The 25,758-nt window shown below is 45.7% G+C and overlaps 2 protein-coding genes across 2 annotated transcripts; one reads left to right on the top strand and one right to left on the bottom strand.

Annotated features, from left to right (window-relative positions):
* Window positions 1-945: 945 nt before the first annotated feature.
* LOC117890321 lies at window positions 946-1,765 on the bottom strand. Its single transcript, XM_034795109.1, has 3 exons — window positions 1,484-1,765; window positions 1,296-1,428; window positions 946-1,244 (listed from the first exon to the last, which is right to left on the bottom strand). Exons 1-3 carry the CDS (start codon window positions 1,727-1,729, stop codon window positions 1,135-1,137), a joined length of 489 nt encoding a protein of 162 aa, XP_034651000.1. The 5' UTR covers window positions 1,730-1,765; the 3' UTR covers window positions 946-1,134.
* A 6,201-nt stretch (window positions 1,766-7,966) lies between these two features.
* LOC117890322 lies at window positions 7,967-8,408 on the top strand. Its single transcript, XM_034795110.1, has 2 exons — window positions 7,967-8,079; window positions 8,131-8,408. Exons 1-2 carry the CDS (start codon window positions 7,995-7,997, stop codon window positions 8,406-8,408), a joined length of 363 nt encoding a protein of 120 aa, XP_034651001.1. The 5' UTR covers window positions 7,967-7,994.
* The last annotated feature ends 17,350 nt before the right edge of the window (window positions 8,409-25,758 follow it).

The following is a 25,758-nucleotide window of genomic DNA, read 5'->3' as shown; positions in this document are numbered from 1 at the left end:
CGTCAGATACAAATGTATCTGTATCTGCACAGGCTGCTGCTGGTTGCTGGCTGCTGGCTGCTGGCTCCTGCTGCTGGTTGGCCTGGTCCGCAGCCACATATGTTAATAATTTGCAAAATGCATTTGTCTGGCGATAACATGCAGGTGATACGTTGCCGCAGGCTCCACTCCCCAACCAATCCCTTGTCTCTCGGTGGCGCCCCACCGAAATAAAGTTTTGCTAGCAATTAGCGCGCTCTCGGATCGCGCCTTATCGCGGCTTATGAAGCTATCAGAGCGCCTGGGCTACGTGGATGTGAGCCTGTCATAAGTCAGACATGAAACCAGACCCCAATCAATGGGCAGAGAGGCTGCTGCTGCTGCTGCTGCGGCTGCTGGCTCCATTAGATAAAAATGCATTGGCCCATAGATAAAGGTCTTAAACGCAGCGATGCATTCCAGCGATAACACCCGAAACGGGCGCCCCAACGGCCAACACAGCCAATTCATAATTTCTGTTGTCAGTTTCTGTTTTTTTTTTCGGGTTGCCCCAGCTCCGAGCAACAATGTCGCGCAGGCGTAACCCGTTACGAGCCAAGGGACATACTCGTAAATCGCCACAGAACCCAAAAAATAACCGAAAACCAAAAAGGAATATTTCTGGTTTTCATTTCATCGCCCAGTCCAGGTCCCAGCATATTTTTTAATTTATATTTCGTTAATTTTTATATGAAGAGTTGACATTTCGGAACGCTGCGAGGACCAACCAACCCAGAGGAAAGGCCGCACAGCACCGTTCTCGGTCTCGATATCGTCTACGTTGGGCGTCATCATCATCATCTTTGTGGTCTCCGTCGGTCGTCGTCGGTTGTCGTCTGCTTGGACATCGTTATCGCCCGTTTAGGCAACGCCGCTGGGAGCACAGAGCCCGGCATCGACTTGGATTCTGATTCTGATTTTGACTCTGATTCCGAAACCGATTCAGACTCCAAACTCCCATTATGATAAATCATTTTGGTTTTTATTTCTTGACATGTTTTGTTTCTTACTCTCTCTCCCTGCGACGACCTTATCGCGGTTGTTGGTGTATTCTACCGGAAAAAGCATTTAGTATGTGGTTAAAATTTGGATATTTGCCCCCAGGGTAAAGCAACTTCAATATTCTTCAGGTTTGGCTTCAGCATTCGCATATTTACGGATTTTGGCAACGATCCTAAGCTCCGCCATATAGGAATATGCCACCAGATCGATGTAAATCACCAAAACTACAAACAAAAGAGGGGAACATGTGCTGATCTAGCATGCAAAGGACTTACTCTGCGGCACTGCATACATGATGAACATTTCCACCTCAATGGTATAGAGAAAGGCCACAAAAAGGTAGAAACAATTCACCAAGACCGCTGGTATCTGGGTCAGCAGGAAGGCCAGGCACAACCAAGGGGATTTCTGCACGGGTTGGATCCAAGAATTTCTTTAATGCTTCAGGAAGAAAAATGCCTACCAGCAGACCAGCCAGGAACAGGACCAAACAGACGACTGCCATAACGCTGTATGTTGTGCCCAACACCAAAAAGCCCTGAGTATCCAGATGTCCATCGATGCTATCATCGAGTTCCACTTTTGTGTTCTCGAGATCATCGAACTGCAGATATGCCATTAACGAGTAGTAAAAGAGCAATGCCAATCCGGACAAAATGCAGCCCCAACGTAGGTCAAAATAATAGCAAAATGATGTACACAAAACCATTTTAAATAAAGATATTTCAAGCAGTATTTTGAGGGAATTAAGGGTAAGACCAGGTGACTGTGATCAAAGGGAACGGGACGCGAGGAATATATTTTTGGCTGCCATTTGATTTACAATTAATTCGTGGAATTAAATTGGGTTACGGAGCAAGCGAAACATTTAAGAATTTCGACTCTCAACTGGCTCTCCATGATTCATGCAATGAATCGACCCGAGAGACGGAGACCCCTACCGAGCCCTGCTGCGAGACACTTTAAAGAGCAAAAACCTGAAACAGGCAGAGATAGCAATCGCCAACAAAACGAAATGCCATAAAATGAAAGAGAACCAAGACACGGCAGAGAGTTGGGCTGGGGGTTACAAAATTAAGAAATTCATAAGTTCTGTAGTGTTTCGCGCTGAAAGATTTTATGGCTTGCAAGAGAGCTGCAGGCATCCGATACAATCCAATCCGATCTGAACCGATTCGATGTCCCGCCGATGCCCGATGCCCCGTTGCAGATTAAGATGGATATATAATACAAAAGTGCCTTGTTGAGTGGCCCTCCATTTAGTTGTGACTATAAAATGTCTCTGGCTCGCTCTTGGTTAACCATAAAACTGGGCATCAATGGAATGAATTTGGAATCCACACAGATCAGATCCGTCGCCCCCACAGCCAGCCAGCCAGCCAGCCAGCCAGCGAGTGCTGCGCGCTAATGTGACACTAAACTGATGTAATAAAAAATCCGCTTATCGCGCCAACAAAGCCGCTGGCAAAGCCCCAACAAAAACTAAATACCCAGCGAACAATATGAAATTTTAGACTGACTGACAGGCCAGGCCAAGAGATCGACTCGGCTCGAATCGGCCCACGGGCAGAGCGACCAAAAAAAAGGGAAATGAGTGTGTACGTAGAATTAAATCAAATTTCAAAGTAGTGCAGCCAAGGCTTCGGCTTCGGCTTCAACTTCAGCTTCAATGGAAGAAAATAGAAGAAATCGTCGAATTACCGTCAACCCCATGACAGTGGCTTAGAGCCCCCGTACTCGGAAATTTACTTTTGCCGCTGCTGCTGCTGCTGCTGCTGTCAGGTGTCTAATTCGAATGTCAATGTCGTCCGGCTCAGTCCAAGAACTTGCCCTCATAAACGTACAAATATGGAAACCACACACCGAAAAAAAATGAAATAATTATGGCAGCGCAGAGAGCCATCGTTTTTGTGGAAATTTCACTCTGAGGTGGATGGATGGATGGAGTACCAGAGAGTACCTCTCACACACATGTCGGCAGAACTTGTTTGGTGTACAAGAGCACCTCAGCCGGGAGACTGGGGAGTACTTGGAGTCCGCGTTGCGGCCATCGATCAAGTTCGAGTGGCCGTACTTCAATTATGCGTAATTTAAAAGAAATTAATGTCGTGCAAGAAATTACTCTGCGGACTTTGGTTGTTTTTTTCGGGAATGGGAGGGGGTTTTTTGGGATATTTTTTGTAAAAACAACATTTAAGAGCGCGACGAGCGTCGTTCGTTTCGAGCACATAATCATAATACTTATATTATTGGCAATAAATGCAGGTCGAGCCCAAAAAGAAATTGAAGGGGAAACCCAAATTACTTCTTTAAAAGATGAAAACAAATTTTCATATATTTAAATATCTCAACTAATTGTTCAACGATATTTTGGGACTGTATTTTATGCTGGGAATTTGTGTTTACTGCGGCAAAGTTCATATAAAACTAAAATAAAATCAATGCAATATTTCCTCCTATCTCAATCTGAACATGCCTCATGCTTCATCCATCCTGCTGGCAGAGAGTCAATTGCTGTTCTACTTAGCTTTATGCCCCAAAAAGAACCAAAAAGAACCGAAAAGCCACAGCAACGTAACCCTCAATTATGATATATATTTAATGTGAGAGCACTTGAGGAGACGATGGCAGGGCAGGGCCAAGACTTCGACTCGACTTGAACGTATAACAATAAAATAAAGTGCAGTTAACACATGACTTGGCGCAAATAGTGTCACATTTTGATAAATGACACTCGTTTGTCAAACGGGCACCAAGACAGTGCCTCCCTGCCTCCCCTCGTATCAGTTGCCCTCCTCCAGTCAGTCCAAGTTTCAGCCGCGACTGCAAAATGAACTTCCCAAGTATGACGACCTCACTGTGTGTCGTCTTAGCCCCCCAGCCAACGAAAAATAAATATCGTTTAAGCCAAAAACATCTTGTCTGGGGCGAAGGTGTTCGGAGTGCGTCGTTACACGCCCCGAAAAGAACCGAAAGGCAGCAGCAGCAGCTTGACGGATGGGCCCCGACAAGAGAACTGAGACTGAGGGACAGCTTTATTATGTCTTAATTCGTACCCCGCATACTTCTTTGGCTGGGGATTTGGGCAACTGCAGAGAGAGAGAGAGAGAGAGAGACGGATAGACATCGACTGATCCCAGCACATTCCTCCAGCCAACAGTGGGTCAACTTTCGTTTCGGGGCGTGGCCATGCATCCGCGCTGGTCCGCAACAAAAAATTGAATTAAATTTGCCGAGCGCGCAAATTAATTTCCATCGTAATGCGTGGGGCACACAAGCGTTTGCTTGTAATTTCTTAATACAGCGCCACAAAGGAGAGACGCCCAAAGGGGTGGTGGGGTGAGGTGAGGTGAGGAGTGCCCGTGAGTATTGGCCACATTTCATTAGGTGGTCCCTGGCCGGCTGGCATCTGGCAAGCAGTGGGCGCGGCCGTGTTGCCAAAAACTTTATTTACCGCTAGAACTCAAAGCCAAAGGAGATGCAGATGGAGCTGAGACTGGAGACTGGTGGACTGTAAACTGGCGGACTGCTGGGGGTACGACTGATCATCTGCCGTTGCTTTCTGGGTAGGTGTAGCCATAAAGTTCGCGCTTGCAGGCCTCAGCCAAAGTGAAAGAACGAGTTCTCCGCTTGGCCATAACAATTACAAACACTTTGGGCCACTAAAGCTAATATAGAGGACTCAACTTTGTTGCAGTTGGGGCGTGGCAGCGAGCTACAAACACGAGGAACGAGCCAGTCCAGTCTGTGTACCACAAGGACAGGGTATCCACTGTTCGATGCACAGTTTGGGTGGCTCTCATTCGAAAGTGGCACAAACCAATGCAGTGGCACACACACAATGCATGCAGCAGGCATTTGATAGTCAATAAATTTGAACATTAGCAAGAGGCGACTCGGCATTGGGGGCATTGTCACGGCGTATGTGCAACGTGTTAAAAATAAACAGTTGTTAAAACTGAAACTCAACTAATCCCAGCATCATGATAAATTATGATGCTCGGGCCAGCGGCTTTTGTTCGATTCTCAGGTGGGGAGGGGATATTGTGTGGCAGGTTAAATAGTTGGAGCCCCAAAAGAAGATGAAGAAGAAAAGGTGTCACCATACGAAAAAGCCGCAAACAAAAGACTAAATGGAGGGAAATAAAACTTGAGCTGAATGGAAAAATGTTCACCTAAAATGGAGTGGATCAAGGGGGGGTGTAAACACACATTGTTGCAACATGAGCTGGCAAATTTCGAGAGCTGGGTGTGTGCAGGAAAAAGTGCACCGAGGATTGAGCTACTCCCCTAATCTTTACTTTTACACTTCCCCCAATTCTTTATGCATTCTCTTTTCGTTTCTCTCAGTGTCTCGCTTGGTTTCCCCATTCACAAAAAGCGCATCGTCTTTGCTTAAGCTAACAAAATGATGCATTCTCGTATGCAAGCGTCGGGCGATATAATTTAGACTTTTCGCCTTGGCAGACGCAGTCTCCACATCTCCGCCATGTCTCCCCCACTTTTTCAGTGTGTAAAAGCTAAAAGAAAACACTTCCCCCGTCGGATCCACTCTCTTTGGTTGCCTATTGTCTGGTGAATTAAGTGCAAACATTAGCAGCAAACAAAAGCCAGGCAGAGCAGAGTGGGGACTACGATGATGATGTTCATGATGATGCTGATGATGATGCTGAATGCTGAATGCTGCATGCTAAAGACGTTGTTTTGGGCGTTGCTGATAATACCCCATGGACTTTACACCTAGGCAAATGGAACGTGATGAAGCTTTTCCCTCTGCATCTCTCACTCTCCATGCAAATGATTATCAATCATTTTGGGATTAAAATTCCTTGTGGTGTTTTGTCACACATTTCCCTACCTTTCCTGCACACACGTACACAACTCTGGGTATATATAAACTTATATATATGGTAGATCTGCATATGCTTAGCATGGCTGCCGCTGCCGCTGCTGCTGTCGTCATCAATATAAACTGTGTTGGTATTTAGCATAAAAAAGTCTTTCGCTGCAACAACGGGCCCTCAAGCGGCTGCTGCAGGTGTCCCGGCCACAAATCTCCCCAGGGAGGAGGCAAAAGCTAGAGTGCAACTAACAGACACACAGATACAGATACCCAGCACACAGGGACACATCTACATCTCGTGGGTTAAAGAGTGTCGCCTGACAATATTTCCTCGTTGGCCGATCTGTTTGCCGTTTGTCGTTTGCTTTTGTTATATTTCTCTTCTCTTTTTTTTGTATCTGTATCTGTTTCAGTTTTGTGTTTTTTGTTTCATTTTTGTGTGTGTTTTTTTCTGTTTCTGCTTCAGTTTCTGTCTCTGGTTTTTTATGTTTGAACGATTCTCACGTTTGTACCTCCTGACAAGTGGATTTAGCGGCATTGATGTATGAGTTCACAGATAGTTTCCTTTCCTTTGCATAGCCTTCACCAGCTGAGCTCTCTGCCGCCCCCGTGGCACGTCCATGGGGCTGGCTGGCTGGCTGGCTGGCTGGCTGGCTGGCTGTCTGGCTGGTTGCATATGCTTTCAGCTGAGTGATGCTGCTAATGGCCGTCAATTAATATTGCCTCCGCACTCGAATGGGGAGCAGAACCTAAGGACAATTTCCTCTGCTTGCCTTTTGATTAAATCCGTGTCGTAAATTCAAACCAAAAAGCGATCGTAAATTCAATTCATAAATATTCCCCGTCGCAGGCTCATGTCTAAGCTCCGCTCTAAGCTCGGCAATGAACGATTTCATAAGCAATTATTTTTTGAATTTATGGTAAAAATACCCTGAAAATAACTCAAGTGCTTGCCCCCGATTCATTCGATTTAATTTTAATAGTTTTTGGCGGCGCAAAATAAAAGCGGGTTCATAAATACAAAATTCTCTAGTGGTTTCTAGACCGGGAACCAACAGCACTGAGAACTACTCTCTAGCCAGGTAGCTCTCTAGCTCTGGTTGTAAAAACTGTCAAGATTTACAGTTCGCACTTTTTACGATCCCAACCCGGGTTTGGCTCTATCGGCTTGGGCATTATGTGGAATCTAACCAAGCGAGAAATATGTCTTCCAGAAAACATAATTCTACTTCTACTTCAACTTCTTTTTCCCTTTTTTCCAACTCTTCCAGGGTTCAGTTTCAGGTTCAGGTCGGCTTCGGCTTCGGGTTTGAGTTTTCTTTTTGATTTTATTTTGGTTTTTTTTTGGTTAGTTTTGTGTTTTGTTTTATGTTTTATGTGCGGCTTTTATGGCCACAGTGCGCATTTCCTTTACTACCGAACGGTGGCAAAAGCAGGCCCATAAAACGAACACACACAATTCTCGTGTTTGAACTTGGCCCAAAACAATAGAACAGAAAATAGAAAGAGAGTATTAGGTTCTTCATGGCTCTCTTTTTGATGGGGCCCGACAGCTGATGTAATTAAAATCATTTATTGGCATGTCTAAAGCTTGAATTTTACTTGAGAAACCACGTAGTAGAGCTCTCCGCACACATTTTTCTTTTTTCCCCATGGATTTTCACTTAAAATTCACACTTGATACACAGAGGGAACATTTATCATTTCGCTGGGATCTCTCGCGCCGAACGCGGCCTAAAAGTGTCGTCGCTGCCTTTAGGGTTTCCAACTCGTTTTTCGCATCTTTTGATTTATCTTCAAGTGCTCCAACAACGCTGTGCTGCGGCAGCTCTGACTTTTATTTGTGCGGCAACCTAAATATTGAGATAGGCATCTGCGGTCAGTGTCAACTGGAGCGAACGGAGAGTTCCTTTTGCTTCATTAGATGCCTCGTAAAACACAACAATTCTCACGGCACAAACTCTGACAATCTGGCGACAATTCACGGGCTAGATAGCAATAATAGTTTGGCGTATACGTGCCACGGCTTAAACTCTTTAGAGGCTTACATAAGCAGCAAGCAGAGTTTGTTCTGCGACACACTTTGAGGCGGCGAAACAAATTGATTTCAACGTGTGTTATACCCAAGAAAATGAAGCATTTGGTCACTCAATTGCTGAACGTTGCAAAGATGTTGCTGGGGAAATGGCAGCTCCCATGGTTGGGCACTTTGCTGTGTAAGTAAAACCTCAAGGAAAACGATTGATAGATCTTCAATCCCTTCGTAGTGCTGGTCCTTGTACGTTGCCAAAAGCTGCCCAGCGCCGCACCGAAACTTAGTCCCAGAGCCGCGCCCATACGTGCCGTTGGCGATGCCATTGCCGAGCTGGAGATCGGTCCTCATGGTAATCCCAGTTCGCTGCTGAAAATCTTCAATCCCGATGCACAGCGTGTCAGGACGCCACTGTCCCCTGCCATCACCCTGGAGCTAAAGGGCATGCGACTGCTCCTGCGCAGCAATGCCGCAGCGGCGGCTGTTAAGAAAGTTGCCATGAATGACTCATGAGTGACTCATGAATGTATGTACCATATTGGAATAACAATTGCTTGGATTGTAAAGACCTCAGCATGCACCGTTAGTAAAAAGTTCATTCGCCCTGGTTTTTGGGATATTTGTGCTCAAACATCTTTCTTGTGGTTCGGTTTGTCTGTGGCTCTTTTATCAATTGTTTAGCGCAAAGTATGACAAAGTGGGCAACATTAACGCTTTTGTATGCATTCAAAAGACATGTAGAAAAGCCGAGAAAAATTATGACAATTTCATTCGAAGAACCACTTTGTCAATGTCAAATGCCTCAACGTACCCAAAAAAGATCCACACACTTTTTGGGGCAAGTTCTGTGCTTCACAAAAAAGCCCACAGCCAAGTAACTAGAAACGTGTAAAAACTCAGCTACGACACAGTCCTAAATTTGGTATTCGCTGGAAATTCCGGGAATGAACCCAAAAATGTAACTAACTCTAGGCGGAGGCCATTACGACTTGCGCAGAACTCTACGTGTTATGCAACATTACATGTCGTACCATGTAGCACAAGTTTTGGGCAAAAGTGAAGCTCATTGTGTGGTCCAAGAGGTTGCAACATCAGAATCAACTTAGCAAATCAATACTCGAGCACTTGGAAACCTGTTGTTGGGTCAAAGTGTTACAAAAAACCCTGGACAATGGGCAGAAGTTTCCCTTAGATCTCTATACTCCATTTTGAGCCCACTGTGCGGCTTTCGATGTACTTCAACTTGTCACTTTGTTTGCTCTTTTGGCCAAAAACAATCTCCAGCTACCACCACCTGAGCTTACACTCCTCCCCGTTAGCCTCTGACTGCGCGCTGTCACTCGGTTTGTATGACTATCAAAACTGTCAGAAATTATGACATTTGAAATTTCACGTAACCGGACAAGAAAGCTGAAGCTGAGACTTACCGTTCACCCCGCACCATTCCCCCATGCCACACCACACCAAAGATATCCGTGAAAAGCCCAAAGCCAAGTGTTTCGAGTGTCTTGTTTTTGGTGTTTTCTTGAAATACATACGAAAATTTTCAATTACAGTTCGTGCCAAAGCGCGAGAGATCAAATTTTAGTGCACAGCATTGCTCGTATCTGCCGTCTGTCCGTCTGTCTGTCTGTCTGTCTCTCTCTCCGTCTGGCTGTCTGTCAAATAAGCTGGAAAGAAATACATCCCAGCCAGCAACAGAAGCAGCAACATTGGACGGAGCATATTCAAATGTTTAACATGGAGTTGAGACTCATATTGCAGCAGCAACCAAAAATAATATCAAATCAAAGTGAATGCTGTTTGGGAGGAGTTCCTCGACTTACAGTTACCCATTAATGGTTATGGAAGATAATTTAGGTATGGAAATTGTTGCACAAATCCTGCCTTCCTTCCATATACCTCTTTATACTCTGCAAAATTTGTTTACGGGCTTCAACACACGCGCCAAAAATTTGTTATTCGATTTGACAGAGCCACAGACGACATCCACGATTCGGGGTTTTTTCTGTGGACTGTCAATGAATGGGGCCCGTTTCGTGTTTATGTCATCGCCCCACGGTGTCTACAATTGTTGAGCATGCAAAATGTATGTTGTACGTTCAAAAATATAAGAAATATGTATGAAGCCAGTGCTGGAGTTGGAGCTGGAGCTGGAGTTTGAGCTGAAGCTGAAGCCAAGGGGCACACAATTTCCGAAAAGTGGATTTGGGCGTCAAAACAATTTCGTTTGTATTTTTTTGTCATTTAATTGAAATTCAATGATAAGGCACATTTATTTATATGCGCAGGAATTTCCAGGCGGCATACGGATGGTTGCTGCGGCTTGCGAATGACTCAACCAAACGGATGAATGATCGGATTTGAATATCTAAGAAGTGCAGAGCAGATCAGAGCAGAGATCGGACAACAGGATGAGTAATGGCAACAGGAATGCGATGGTTCGAATGGGAATTGCAAATGCGAATGGGGAAAAGTCTCGCTCGATGAGTAGTGGCAAAGGTAGAAGAATGAATGAATTAACATTAAAATATTGTATTAATAGATCTTAGAATCAACAACCTTTTCCTGAAAGCCAAACAAAAACGCGCAATATTTCTAGCAAAAATTCAGTTTAGACACTCCAAAAAATCTCTAAAGTTCCCTGCATATGAATGAATAATTTACAATTAAAATCTGACAGTTGTAGATCTTAGAATACATGAGAAGCTTTCATGTTTATGTAGTTCTTTTCTTGCACTAATTAATGCAAAAAATCAGTTTTAGACACTCCGAAAACTCTCTTAAATTTCGTGGCCCAATCATTAATTAAAGCTGCCTTAAATCTACCATTAACTGATAGAGCATTCGTGTGTCGCCTTTGCCCACTTCCGCTCAGTTGATTTGTTCACGTTTTGAAATTTGATATTCCCCAATTTCTCGTCTCAAATATGAAATTTTGAGCTTTTCAAGCGCTTCTTTCACATTCTCGGAGGTAGAATCAGCGCCATTCAGCCAGGCAGCTCTACCCCCAACAAACAAAAAAAACTCTGTTAACTAGGCAGAAAGTGAAACACTTGGCTGGCTTCGTTGGCTCTGGTGGTGCTGGCTGACAACGCAATTTCGCTGGCGAGAAAGGTGATTTTCGAATTGGTTCAATTGTGCCGCCTCGGGGCGGGGTGCGGTGCTGTGCTGCCTGCGTAGCCTTATTGAAATTGAATTGAATTGAATGGCGTGGAATTGATTTATTTGTTTGTTTGTTCACCGAGAAATTTGCATATAAGTGCGATATAATTGATTAGAAAGTGTTTGAGTGTGTGCAGAGGGAGGAGATTGGAGATGCCTCTGGGGGGGCCACACTTTCGCTGAAACAGCTACGAAAGCGACCAGAAACCGCTTTGAATGTGCACATTTTCCCAAGAATTTCCATTTGCCTAGCTGAAAATTGTTATTGAAGATGGTCGAGAGCAGAGAGGAGTGCTGGGAGCCGCCGCCGATGATGGGGAACAGAAACTTGAAGTGAAGTGATAAAAAGCCGCCGAGCCATAGACCGAGAGGCCCAGCGCAGCTGTCAGGCCGTTTGGGATGTTCCGGGCGGGCACTCGAAATAATTTTCTACGAAAATGTTTCATCGAAAAAAGCAAGAACCGAGCCCCACAAAACTTTCCTTCATCTTTTCTTTGGGCACAGTCCCCATTTTGCCCCATACCCCCCCTCTGCCCAACCAGCCTCGTCGTCATCACCACGCAAAGTTCTGTTTCTGTTTGACGGGGCGGGGGGGAGAACAGAACTGTGCGCGGCCGCCGAGTAGGCCAGTTTTCGACACTTGTCCAAGTGTGAACGCATCGTCGTCAGAGTGATGTCTGCAGCAGGGGGGAGCGCGGGGAGCGTGGACTGGCTGTCTGACAGCCAGTCTGTCTGGTCCAGCCAACAATTTGTTTTTCCCCACTTACACTTTAACCTTTTTCCCTGCCAGACGATTCCATTCCAGGCGAGTGTGTGTCTGTCTCGGGCGGCATAATTTCGGCCACAACTGTGTAAAGTGGATAGCGGACGGGGGCCGACTTGTCACTCGAATTTTCTATGAAATACATCAGCGGCAAAGTAAAAACGAAAACCCCAAAGCAAGGCTAAGCGTAACGAACTTCAAATACCCTGTCAAACAGGCTATGGGTTTGGGGCAGTGTCAAAACGCCGAAAAAAAACGTTGTAGCTGAAGAAGAGCAAGAGGAGACTTCAAGTGGTTTGTCAGCAACATTTCAAACAAAGCGTCGGCGATGGCAACTGCAGGCAACATCTAGCACTAGTGGCAGCAGGCCCTCTCGTCTTCGTCTGTGGCAGCATCGAGTTGATAGCAGGAGAGGGAGAGACACAAACTTGTTTGCATCCTCACTGAGAAACGTGCATTTTGTTCACACTGCCACAGCCACAGCCACAGCCATTGAGGAGCCATAGGCAGGCAAGACTCCCCACGGGACGGGTGCAGCCATGTGGCATATAGAACACATTCGACATTTCAGCTTTGGGGCACGCCGAGAGCACGTAAAGCACAATGGTAGCTAGATGGGATGTGCAAGAGACAAAGCCCAGGAAAAATACTTTTCAGCAGAGAAGAAACACCAGAGGAGAGTGCGTAAAGAGAGCGTTTGGAAGTAATCAACAGCAAGGAGCAAATGTAATAAATACTGCCCGAAAAAAGAGTTGATCCAATGCAGGGAACTTCATTGCTTTGATGTCTTTTCACTTGCAGTTCCGCTCTTCGAGTAATTGCAATTGTTTCGTTTTTCTTGTCGCTTGTTTTGTGGTGATTCCCGCTCAATATCGAGGAGGAGTCGGTCGAAGAGCACGATTTCTTTATTAAAACTTGGCATTGTCTAATGAAATGGAAAGCGTGGATCTGGGTGGGCTTTGGGGGTCTGTCTAGACTCTAGACTGTGTTCAACTTTCCCCCCGAAAACCAGCAGCCAGGAGCGACAGCAGCCAGGGGCCAGCAGCCATAGCTGGTGAAGAATTTGGTGATATTTATTTTTACAGCCGGACATGGTGCAAACTTTTTACGGGCACTGCCACGACGACGACGACGACGACGACGCTGGCTACGTGCGAAAGTGAAACGCTTAAAAAGGCATCGAATGTCTTTATTATGCTGGCAAAGCCAATCAGCTCCAAAATCGAAACTGCAGCAGGTTGCAGGAACGTGGGGGGATCTGCATTACGGCTTGTCATCAAATTTTATTGTTATTTAAATGACGAGGAGGGATGGGTAGACAGACACCACAGGCTAAAGGCAGTGTAACAACCGTTTACTTGGCTCTTTTTTTCCGCTTTGCTGCTGCTGGTGCCGCTGCTCAGCTGCATTGTTGCCAATATGCAGCGCATGCCTTGCCCGTATAAAGCCAGGCCAAGACGAGGCACTGCCACAGCCACTGGCACTGCTGGCTGCCACTTTGTATATAGCCAGTGCTGTCTTTGCCTTGTACATATATATTTATTGCGCCTCGTTTCAGTCAATGGTGACACTTGCTGCATTTTAAATGGGCGCGCGCCTGCACATTGCCACTGTCACTCTGTGTAGATGGAGCTCCCGCAGCAGGAGCAAGAACAGACGCAGACTGGCAGAAGGTGCCTGGCAACACATTCCACAGAATGTCCGTCCCTACCCCTATTGTATCTCCCTTTGGGGCTCTGGCCCAAACAACACGTTTCGCGGCCATCATTTTGCGCAGTTTTGTCCATTAAAACCATCAAAATGTATGGGCGCTGGGCTTTATGTTTATGAAAAATTTGTCACAAAACTTTTATTTTATGCTCTGTTTTGGCTCTCAGCTTGTTTGCGGAACATGGCAGGACAACAGAGGAGCACGAACTGTGGCATGGGTTCAACAATAGCGAGCACTTTTGGTAGGACTCAACTTTTATGCGAAATATTGCCATAAGTTGTACAGTGAAGACTTCAATGTGAAGAGCCATCGACAGGCACTTTTCTTTTGGGTTAAAGCGTGGCTAGTGATGGCCCAACTTTGTTAGTATAACCCTGATTATGGGTCACAACGGTCATTGATCTCTTGGCCAAACAATCAGAATGTTTTCTTGGGTTTGTGCAGCTATAAAATTATATTTAAATGGAAAACTGCACATCTACATATTTTTTATTCGTTATTTTAAATGGGAAACACAGCTGTCAGCTGTATTTAGGCGAAAAATGCAATCACAGCAAAGTGGCAATCAACAAATTAGCAACGCATTCGAAATGATTAAGCCACAAGAAGTGAACCCAGAAACAGCTCAAAGCTATGGCCAAGATACAGGAAAAGGCACAGAGAAAAGAGAGTCAAAGAATGAGACATGGAAGAAACGCAAACGCAAAGGCAAAGGCAAATGCGGTAATTATTTTTTAATGTAACAAAATAATATCTGGCCAAAACGATCAAGTCACGCAAGTTGCCAACAGAGAAAATTAACATGAGAATAAATAAGAAATTTTCAACAGTCAACAAACAGTCTCGGGGGCCAAAATCGAAACCGAATCCGCGGCTGCAGCACCGGCGGCACGCACGACCCCAGCCAGGAGGCACGGGGAGAGCGAGCGCGAGGGAGAACGAAGAGTGTGGAGAGTGTGAAGAGTGAAGGAAGAGCCATGCTGCAGCTGAAGAGTGTTAGTTCTTGCCACCTCACATGACGCATGCATCGCGCTTCCGTTCACGATTGGCAAATTATTTCTGTGCGAAATTCAAAACTCTTGGCACAGAGCACAAGCACCGTTAGTTAGAACACCGCCAGATACCAGATACGAGACAGCAGAGCCCAGAGAGAGGGTCGGGTCGCTTCAGCACTATCTCACTGATTAATCGGCCCGGCCCACAAACCGTTTCAGGCACAAACAGCAGCCGCTACAACATCCATTGAGAATCAAATTAAAAATTCCCCTACGACACACTCAGAGAGCGAGAGCGGAGAGACAGCAATTAATCAATCCGCACTTTAATGCCGATAATATGCTTCCTCTCCCTCTCTCTCTCTTGTCTTTCACTCTTTAATTTAAATTTCATTTGGTGCGAGAGTTAAAAATCTCTTTATTTCAATGCCCGATGCCGAAACAAATGCCCGATCATTAGGCTGCCTCTTTGAGAGTTTCTCCCGATCCCGAACTCCACTCTGCATCGGCGTCCGTTTCAACACTTGATAACAAGACCCGTCCGAGTCCCAATCCCTAGCTGAACCCCATGGCCGCCCCATTGCATTTGGGGAATATATAGAAAAAATCACTTTAAAATTAGTGAAAGTGATTGATTTTCCACTTAATTTTGGGTTAGACGAAAGAGCGCTGCATACGAAAGTGCACAGAAAATGTAATGCCGATAATCAGTGTTAGGCCCCTCGTTTGGAGACAGCCTAATGTGTGGGTCCCAGGTCCACCTTTTGGCCAAATTGGCCATGTGGCGCATGCGTCAAAGCGTTTTATTTGCAACTCGTTGCACATTGTTGTCCCGACTTCCGTCAGCCTACGGCAGCGGCTCATGTAAAGCGTTGGCGTTGAAGTCAGTTTCGAGGCTGATTTTAAAGGCAACAAACTATTGGCTTAACTTAAAGTATTGTGAGAGATTTGGATCGGGATGTTGTGGGCTTAAATTCCGGTTAATACGGGAATTTTAGGACAAATTAATTTGTTAATTTAGCGATTACCAAACAGATTTTGATGTAATCAAAAAGGGAACACAACAAACTCTTTGTTGTGCCAAGAAGGTCTCGTTCCCTCGCAATCACTACCCCAAAATATGCCCCGCTTTACACATATGGCACGTATATTTATTTGCTGGCCAGGCGGCATACATTTTTCAAACATTTAACAACACAGAAAAATCTGCAAAGGGAAATAAATAAACCACTCGAACTCACAGTTCAGTTTCCGTCGCCTGGACATTGTGGAGCACTACAAATTTGCATAAATACCATGGCAGCACAATGCAACATGTTGCATTGTCGTTGTGGCCTGCTGTTTGCTGTTGTTTGGCATGTTGTAAATTATGTACGGAATTTTATGTATTTATTTATTTGTCCCATTGTACATACATACATGCGGGGCAGGACCTTTGAGTCGCTGCATTGCTTACAGAAATATTTTAATTGCCTTCCACAATACGCTGGGTACAACCTTAATGACAGTGCTAGTTCTAATACAAACAACTAGGGGGGTTTTTTGGTAGGTGTTTGTGTTGCTCCCTGCCGGGCTTTAGCCGCACACAAAAAACTCTTTGGCTATGGCATGGCTTGCGCATGGAATTTCATTTGTATTTCAAGTTACATTTCAACAGAAACAGGAGTTCACGTCAAACTTTAATTCAAACTGGCACTAGCGATGGGATTTGTATTAATTTACCTCAGCACAGCTTTAAAAATCCTTTTAAACTTTAGTTTCCGCTCTAAACAATCGGATACATGAGCCATGATTTAATTTCTATTGACTGAAAATGCATTTACCGCCAATTTAGTTTTAAATTTTAATCACATTTCTTGCACAATTTAACTAAATTATTTCCCCGGCCCTGATTTGGTTTTTGCTTTACTTTAAAGAGCAATCAAAAGTCGTTTTTGGCAGCTGCTAACGTGGCCGAAACTCCTTCCGTGCTTTGGTCACATTAGGTGGGCTTTTGGCCCGCTGGAATGGCGTGTCATCGCTGAAAATGTGTTAATCTGTGGAACTTAGTCAAACGATGGACTTTAATCATAAATATTGAGCGAAAATTTCCCCCTTCCCCACACCCAACGGTCGGTGACCGACCACCAAACGTGCCAGCTGCCACCGCTGCCACTGCTGGCTGTCCCGGGCGGCAGCTCCGACCAAAGCCATTGTCAAAGCGAGAGGACTCGACTCTGAAGTGGCCTCTGCCGGATGACGACGACGACGAGGACGACGGGAACGCTGACGGGCTGAAGAGATGACGTCTGCATTGCGGCACAATGACGAGTGGCACAGCCCACCACAAACTACAGCTCGTGCACGCACGCTGCGGCTCTGTCTCTCCACACAATTTCGACAGCAGCCCCCGAAGCACTGGGCCACTTCAGCCACTCGAGCAGCACTGCCCCCTGGTGCAACACTGGCGACAAATTGCAGCCACCCCCTCCCCCACTGCACAGACTCTTTCGAGTGGCTGTCAGCAGTGCTGCAGGCCCTCCCCTGCCCTCGGCTGCCCCATGCAAAATCAATGCAATAATTAAGAAAATTTTTCATTTATGCGTGAGGCACTCGAGAGTGCAGCAAACAAAACGTTATGCCAGCACCGGCAGTAGCAGCAGCTCGTTAACGGCACTGCAATTAGACAGAAACCCAAAGAAGTTCCCATTTCCAGTTCCCAGTTCACAATCCCAATCCCAATCCCCTCGAACAATGTCACTTGACAAATGTGCGTAAAAGTTGTGAAATTGTAATTGGGGGAGGCAAACGGCAACAGCAACAGCAACAGCAACATGCCTTGCACAGGTCCATTGTTGTTGTTAATTAGAGAGTGAGGGGCACAGGAGTCCAGATTCTGGTGGAGTCTCTCCGCTGCTGCACTTCCGGATATGCGAGCGGCGCTTACTTCTAAGGCGTTGCCGCCGCCGTTTCGCACTTCAATGAGAAATTTCATGTAGTGTGTCGGGGATCGTTTTGGTTTCTTGAATTTCGTGTCTATATGGTTATGGAGAGGAGCTGCAAGCTGGTCACGTCCCGGGTCTCGGGTCTGGGTCTCGGTCTGGCGTCTGGGCCGTTCTTGTTGCCTGCAGTTTATGCTCTATTTAGAGGCTTTTATTTACCATGTACGAGCGCATGTAGAACCGCCATAAAAACCGGCAGCCAAAACCATGTTCTAAGGCGCTGTCTGCCGGGCGGCTCATCTAAGGCTAATGCACTCTGACCCGCACAACACAGAGTGTCTTTTTCGGCCCAGAGAGACCTCAAGGCGGAGAGCTCATTACAATTTGAATTGAAGCATTAAATAGATCCAACGATTTATAAATTAATTATAAATAAAGGAAAATCATGCAAAAAATGCCACACCGAAGAGAAAAAATGTTGGCGAGCGCGGAAACATATGGAAACAGAAATGTCATTGACATGCAATTAAATTAAATTAATTTGTGCACAGAGCATTTCCAGTTAACGTAATGATGTTGTATGTTTAAACCGTAAGCTGGTGGGTGGTGGAGAGGGCAAAACAACACTCAGTCAGCGACAGATGAAAATAACAACAAAACGAGAGGAGAAGAAAAAAACTTATTAGCATGGTGATTATTAATTAATTGAAAAGGTGAATGAAGCATAAAATGTGCAATGAATAATAAATGAGAATGAGCATGGAAAATGTTTGCTGTGGGAGGGAGTGTGCAAACAAACGGGGTGTAAAGAAATATGCAAAAAATATGTACAATCTACATATGTATGTACATAAATGCACACATTTCCATGCATGAAACATATGGAATATTTCAGTGAGATCGAATCAAATGAAACAAAATATTTATACTCGAATGTGTTCCGGTTAATTGATAAGTAATCAGCATTTAAAACGGACTTTAAGGCCTGATAAATGAGATTAAAATTGCAGCATTTTGGTGGCATTTTCTTTATTCCATCTTCACTTTCTAACAACCTGCGGGGACTGCCATTTAGCGGAAAAGATTCTCCATTTTATTTTCTCCTTTTTGCTCTCTTATCCCTTTATTAATACTTTTATTCCAGCATATTTCTGACAGTTTTCCCTGAACATTGTAAATTGTTCAACAAATGCCTAGTACTTTGCACTGCTCCAGCTGCTCATATTTTTGCCATTTTGCTATGGCAAAAAAGGGCCGTAGGAGTGCCTTGTGCTTGGCAGCTGGCAGCGAATATTTATTAAGCGTAAAACTATAATTAAACCAAACTAAAAATTATTAAAGCAGCAGACGCGCAAAGACAGATGGAGAGAGCGAGAAACTAGTTCTGCTTGGCCTGCCCCAACCTGTTGCGAGTGAGAAGAGCGACGGAGATGGCACATACCGCGAGGTGCAAAGAACGATTTAATTTTATGCAGAAATCATAAAAACGCGTCAGGTAACAAGATAGTTGCTGCTTGCTGCGGTTAATTGTATGTGGAGCTCGGTAGTTGCTCTGAAAAATGATGCCAAGTCGAATATTTTAAAATATTTTTGCTGTGTTCTCTCTGCGCAATTACGCTCGGGGGCAGGCGAAGGAAGGGGCTGAGCAGGAGGAGGCGTACTGGGGGAAGTCGTAAATACTCGCACAGCCAGACAAGTATTGTTTATAGTTAACACCTAGACTCTAGGGCCCAAGACTTAGCTTAAGCCAGAGGCCAGCGGCAGCGTCTCATCCTGTGACCGGCCCTACACTGCGCGAGAAGAAAAACACCAAAAATCCATGTTTCCCTCTTGAATTTCTTTCAATAAAAAATACGTTTTGTTGCTTAGTTTTTTCCACCATTTTAATAACATTTCAATGTATTTTCGCGGTCCATAAAACTGTATCTGTGGACCCCCATCAGCTGCTGCAGTGCTCAAAACTTCTCTCTGATCGATGCTCAAAAAGTTCAGGGAATTTAATTAATGATTCTGCATTGTTCGATTGGCTATTGCCACCGTTGCTGGAGATTCTTTTGTGTTGCTGCCACAATGGGCCAAGAGAATGGAGAAAAGTTTCGGATTTGTAATTGTTGTGGGTCCGGTCAATGCAGGCAGTCGAAATTCGTAACGCCATCATCATTAGACAGCACAGAGGCAGAGACGGAGTGAAGAGACTGGACCAAAGACGGCCTGAAGACCACGCACAGAGACCAACACAAATCTACCAATCACCAAAGATCTGTGGATCTGTTGTTGGTGATTTTTTGCTTTTCTATCAAAATTAATTTGACTATTCTGCGCTGTCCGTCTGTCCGCTGTCTGGTGTCCGCTGGTGTCCGGCTGTGGTGCCTAATAAGCCATAGGCAATTAAGCAAAACACTTACTCATGCCGCCTTCGAGTTGGTGTTTGAGTTTGAGTCTGAGTCCGAGCCTGAGTCTTCGTCTGGGTCTGACTCCCAGCACTTCTTCAGCAGCCGCTGCTTTTTGGCACAGCAGGCGATCAGATCGGGGGGCGAACTAAAGCCGTCTATAAAAGCAATTCATTATGGCTTATGAATTTCATACATAAATTCAGACAGATATTCATATATATATTTATGGGAAGCGTTGTAAGCGTCGCTGTTAACGCGCAGTTTATGTGGCACTCTGCGCACATGCGGGTTCTGTTGAGGTAGCCAAAAGACAGACACAGAACCGAGCAAATGCTAATTAATTGTTCTACTATCACTCCCAAAAAACGATGTCCATTAATCAGAGCAAACTTTCATACTTTCATTCATGTTTGTGTGTGCGTGTGCCAAAAAAGAAGACATTGACCCAGAGCTTGGATCTGGAACAAAAATGTGCTGGAAGATTCAGAAATGAGTCAAGTATTTGTCAGTTTGAGGCATCCTTTAACCCATCCAACTCTTGGCAAGAGCTCTCTGCATCAAAACATCAATTTCGTTTTATTCCCAGCCAGTTGGCAAAAGTTATTTCCGAAATCTAACCCACATTCAACAAAATTTGAAAGGCACTTCCCATCACTCACACTTCCCATCCACTGCCTCGCGGGGCGACTTGCCAAATTACATAGAAATAACATGCTCATTTCTGGCTACATGTGTGTAGTGTATTTCCCAGCATATTTTGTATCTTTTTCCGCTCCGGTTTCCCGATTCAACTTACTTTTTTTTTCTGCTGCGTAATCCACACAAAAGCCACATAAAAGTGCATGAAATTAGGCGGAAATTGAACTTGGAAGAGGAACTTCCACAATCCACATTCTCCCCAGTGGAGTGTTTCTTTTTTTGTGGAATTATGAATGGCTCGACGGGTGTGAGTGCTTTTAAAAACCAATTAATAAATTTTAAATGTATGCACTGCAGGTTACTGCCGAGTAGATACAGCCCTGCCCTGCCCTGGACTTGGCCTGTTTGTTGTTGTTGCTGCTGCCTTTCATTGCTGTTGTTGATGCTTTGTTTATTATGCAGCGCGCTGCATGCGGCGTGAAGTTCCGCTGGTGTACCGCTCCAGCAGCAGCACCCAGCACGAGTTGTCAGTGGTTCATTTTTCTTCAGCCTGGGACTGGGACTGAGCCTGAGACTGCGACTGGAGATGCGACTGGAGCTGCACTCTTTGCGTTGTCTTGATGAAAAATGAAGTGTGAACAATTTATTGAGAAATTTGTACAGGTGGCAGAGCAACAGTCAGAACCCGATCCAATTCCATGCGGCGCTGCTGCTGTCGATTGTTTAATGACTTCATTTGTGGGGGCCCACAACCGAAAAGAACCCAACCGATTGGGTTAATGAGCAAAGCTCGCCTGTTGCGAGCAGAACAGAGAGCAGCAAGAGAGTCGTAACACAGAACAGAGCCTCAAGAGAGCTTCAGATTTTTCTGTGAAAACAGTTTACAGATCCACCAATTTAGACATTAAATCGCAAAACTAATGAACGACACTTTTGCTGGTATGTAGAATGTAGAATGGATGATTCCACATTCAGTTCTCATGGGACTGGGAATATCGATGGGTTTCATAAGTCAACCTGCCACAGGGTAAGCAAAAGCCACAGCAAAAGCCTCTCCGCAAATGTGGAGCAGTGCTCTCTGTGGCTTTGACTCTGACTCTGATCATGTCACTAAAGTTGATAACGGCGATTACTTCACATACTTGGCATATTGTCGAACTTGCCGGGGGGAAAACTGCGCGCATTGCATGGCACCTACCATCGGGGGGAGGAGGAGTGCAGCAGCGGCAAGAGGCTGCAGCCACATGACACATGAGTAATGGCCACGCAGGCAAATTTATGACAAGTCACATTTCTGATGTGCTCGTTTATCAAAGCCCATAGACAGGAAAGAGGGGCCTGGAGACTGGCACTGCAACTGGGTGCCCAGGAACTGGCCAAATGGCTATCGCAGCCATAGTAGAGAAGAGCCATTGAGGCGGCAGAGGCACGGCCAGCGTGTGTGACAGGCACGCGTGACAGGAGAAGAGACGAGGAGCAGGCAGCAGGCAGCAGGCAGCGACCAAAAGTTGTTCCCAAGTTTCTTGTCATGGACACTGGAAGTTAATTATAAACGACGAGAGTGAGCTTCAATCGAAGTCGGGAAGCACAAATGGCAGAGGAAGCGGCGCGCCACAGCTAATCCAAGATGACTCTGATCAAAAGGCGGCTCTGACTCTGGCACTGACACTGGTCGGGTGCTGCTCTGAGGTCGAAGATGGATGGTCAAGGGCTTTTATTAGGTTGTCCGCCAGATACCACAACGTACATGCAAAGACCCAATTGAGATCTACAAATTACATCGCTCATTCCAGCACCAACAACTCCCCTCCCCCAACAGCAAGGTCACAAGGCACGACTTGAACTGGAGCTGAGACTGTGGCTGCAGCTGAGGCTGCCTTCTGGCTGCGCTTGGGACTGCCTCCTCCGGCAACATACACAAATTTGTAGCATCAAATCAGCAAAGCAATTAATTTTGTGGCCAGCAGAGGGGCAGGCAGCAGTTGCAGCTCTTGGCGATCTTCGCGCATTATCGCTTGAGTGTTGTGGCCCGTTCAAATGACAATTCGAGGCAATAAGAAATGCAAATGGCAGGCAGTCCGTCTCTACTCTACTCCTGGTAAATGCAGCTAAAAAACCAATAATAATAAAACTGCAAGAGCGTGGGCAAGCCCGAACAGTCCGAACATCCTTCAGGTCTCGTCTCGGAGCGGCAGACGATTAGATCACAATACGCGAAGTGCTCGTAAAAAGCGTAGAGAGGAAATTCTTCTGGGGCCTTGTTACGTTTTGCATAAACTGTTTGTCGATTTGGCTGCGTACAAAATGGGTTGGAAAAGAGCCACACAAAGTTGGGGGAACTACGAACCATTAGATACCCAATATGCGAGTCGTTCCCGCTGCCTGTTGGCTGACTGGCATATACCCTCGATGCTCGGGCAAGTGCCAGGTATAATCAGCAGACTCCAATGTGATATTATGGCTGACCAACGCTTCGTGGTCCCTGGTCCACTCCATGCACTTTGATGGCATCATTCTGGGTAAAGAAAGCTGCGAGCTATGGGCCTCTCTGTGCCTGTTCTATGTGCTGTATGACTGTGGCCCGGTGGACACCTACGTGTGACAACAACTTTTGTGCCACACTTTTGTTTGGCTTTTGTTTGCTGCTGCTGCTGCTGCTGCTGCTGCCAGCCGTGGCATGTGGGTATAACCGAACATTGTTGGCCATTAGCACGCACGAGGCCAGGGTCCAAGTACAAGTCGAAGTCCAAGGAAGAGCTGTTGTGTGTGTGTGTGTGTGTGTGTGTGCCACAATCATGATCAAGCCTTGACAAATTCTGTTGTCTTGCTTTAGTTTTTTTTGTTGTGTGGCAGCGAATGGTTTATGTGGGGCATTAAGGCTGGCACAGGAAACGCAACAAGATCGTTGCACAGACAATGCCTCATGCCACAGAAAGCTGGAAAATAAAAAGAAACTAAGCAGAAGAGAGACAAAGAGAGAGAGTGGGTCTGAGGTCTCCTCTGATATACAGATTAGATGGAAAATTGCACACAAAAGAGTTGCGATCGCTGCCAAGGCATTCCATATCCTTGCTGGAGCCAAAAAATAAACGCAGAAAATTCCACACCTGATGGTCGTCTGATACCATTAAAAGTGCCACAAAAGTGCCACGAGGGGGGAAGGATTGCTGGGGGCAGGGTCCTTTCGCTGTGCAACAGCTGATAGCCGTTAACGCTTCAATGATATGGAAGTAAAATCCATTCAAAAGTCACAGCGCAGAGGCGACAGGCGGCTGGCTCCTTCCCAGACTCCTTTTGCTGTGATTTTCATAATTCAAATTGACCGTGTCCTGCGAGGGGGGGTGTCACGGGGTGTGCTAAGGGATATTCCATAATGGAATGGCATAATGAAATTCACTTTGTTTTCGCTGGGGCAATGCGAGCTCTTTTTTCCTTTGCCTTCGCTCTCTTTTGCCCTTTTTGGTTTTTTCTTGCTATTTTTTGTGCCTCCTCTCTTTGCTCTTCTCTGTGCACTCTGCGCCCTCTTCTCTCTTGGAGTGTAAATGCCATTCAAGCAGAATAATGCAATATAAACTGTTGCAGCTTGAGCGGAGCTACTCAAGCGTGCGGTTGTGCTCAGGGGACGACGACGGGCATTGCTGGAAAGTTGCTCCCAAGGAGCAGCAGCAGGAGGATTCTCTCACTTGGGATACTAAAATATGAAACCACACAAAAGAGTTGGAGCCCAAGGAATCGTTCATGTCAATTATTCCAGTTAAGTGAGCAACAAACCAAAGAGTCCTGCACTGTCCCCCCTCATTTCCCAGAGATACTTTGGATGTTCCCTCGCCACCGCCTCGCAGCTACATTTTATCTTTTAGCAGTGCCACAACAGCAGAAAAACTTACTAAATGTAATCCAATATTCTACGGGGCGTAATTTAAGTTGTGAGAAACAAGGCAAGGTCTGGGCAGAGTTCCGTGTTTAGTTGTAGGCCCGCATAAAATGCAACTCAGCAGAGGGACAGAGAGACAAAGTAGATCCCCTGGCAGACACAGGGAGAAACACAGAGACTGATGGAGATTGATCCCCAGCAGCACAGGGAACACTGACACAATGGTAAGGATACGCCGCAGCGACATAATAAAGCAATAAAACTGCTTTAAGGATAACAAACACAAAAACACACAAACACAACAGAGCCCCAGAGATACACAAACACAAAACCCAGAGAGCAGACGAGTCTCTGTCGAGTGGGAGAGGCAGATGCATCGTGCGGCAGCTCCTCAAATTTCACATGCAATCAATGACAAATTTATGACTGTGCCACAGAGTCGGGCGGGGGCCACTTAAAATGCGACTCGCGGGACGCATCATTCCCAGTCGTTGTTTGGTCCTTTATACAATCCTACAAACTCCTCCTCGTTTTGTTCTCGTTCTTTTCGCGTGCTCATATTTCTGTCAATTTGCTCTGTTGTTCCTCGCATGTGCACTCCTCCCCAAAGAGCAAATTGAGTTATTGCAGGGCTCAGTGCCCCACTCCCCACTTCGAAGGTCCCTTTGGAGTGGGACTGCAAGCATTATCCTGACAGCTGTCCGTGCACGACATTTAAGTATCTATTTCACGCATTTGCCAAAGATTCAATGAATGTGTGCCTTGCCCCTTCGCTCTGTGGCAAGTGCGCACTCGATTCCCACTTGAATTCGTTGTAGTTTCTGGTGCAGCAAAGTCGTCGGATATATCCGCTCTCGAAGGAGTTTCCGCTGAACATTTAAAGTGGAAATCGTTCCCAAATTTGTCGCGCAATTAGCTGCTCCATCGGGTGCGATTTGTTATGCATTTTCCTGGGTAAAAGTCGCGTAGAAATTCGGGGAATATTCAGGAAGCGCATCCTTTGGGAGAGTACTTATTTTCCGCTGTGGAAGGTTCTTAAATCTCAAGATTCGGCATCCTTAAATCTATACTTCCTTTAGGTATGAATATCCTTTGAAGTACTGACCTCTGGCAATGCTTTTTGCAGCACACATGCCACCAGTTCTGTCGATTTGCCTTTGCCCCCCAAGGCCCACATCCCACATCCCCACAATCAGCCAAGATCTAAGTGGAAATGCATTTTCACAATATTGTACATGCATACGAGTGCATAATGAAAAGCGAGGCAAATGCAGAATTAAAATATGCAACAAACCAGCAGCAGCAACAGGAATAATAATGCCACCTCAAGGGCTAGGGGAGAGTCATAGAAAAGGCTCCGGGGAGAGGCTCCACAGCGAAGGGTTTGCGGGACGCAAAACTG

This window comes from Drosophila subobscura, chromosome E (assembly GCF_008121235.1).
Source record: "Drosophila subobscura isolate 14011-0131.10 chromosome E, UCBerk_Dsub_1.0, whole genome shotgun sequence".
Taxonomy (NCBI): domain Eukaryota; kingdom Metazoa; phylum Arthropoda; class Insecta; order Diptera; family Drosophilidae; genus Drosophila; species Drosophila subobscura.
This window is presented reverse-complemented; position numbering and strand designations above follow the sequence as displayed.

Coding starts and splice junctions, on each gene's coding strand:
- LOC117890322 (XM_034795110.1), top strand. CDS start 7,995: ATGAAGCATTTGGTCACTCAATTGCTGAACGTTGCAAAGATGTTGCTG. Junction 8,080..8,130: donor ATGGTTGGGCACTTTGCTGT/GTAAGTAAAACC, acceptor ATCCCTTCGTAG/TGCTGGTCCTTGTACGTTGC.
- LOC117890321 (XM_034795109.1), bottom strand. CDS start 1,729: ATGGTTTTGTGTACATCATTTTGCTATTATTTTGACCTACGTTGGGGC. Junction 1,429..1,483: donor TGTTCCTGGCTGGTCTGCTG/GTAGGCATTTTT, acceptor CAACCCGTGCAG/AAATCCCCTTGGTTGTGCCT. Junction 1,245..1,295: donor CATGTATGCAGTGCCGCAGA/GTAAGTCCTTTG, acceptor TTTTGTTTGTAG/TTTTGGTGATTTACATCGAT.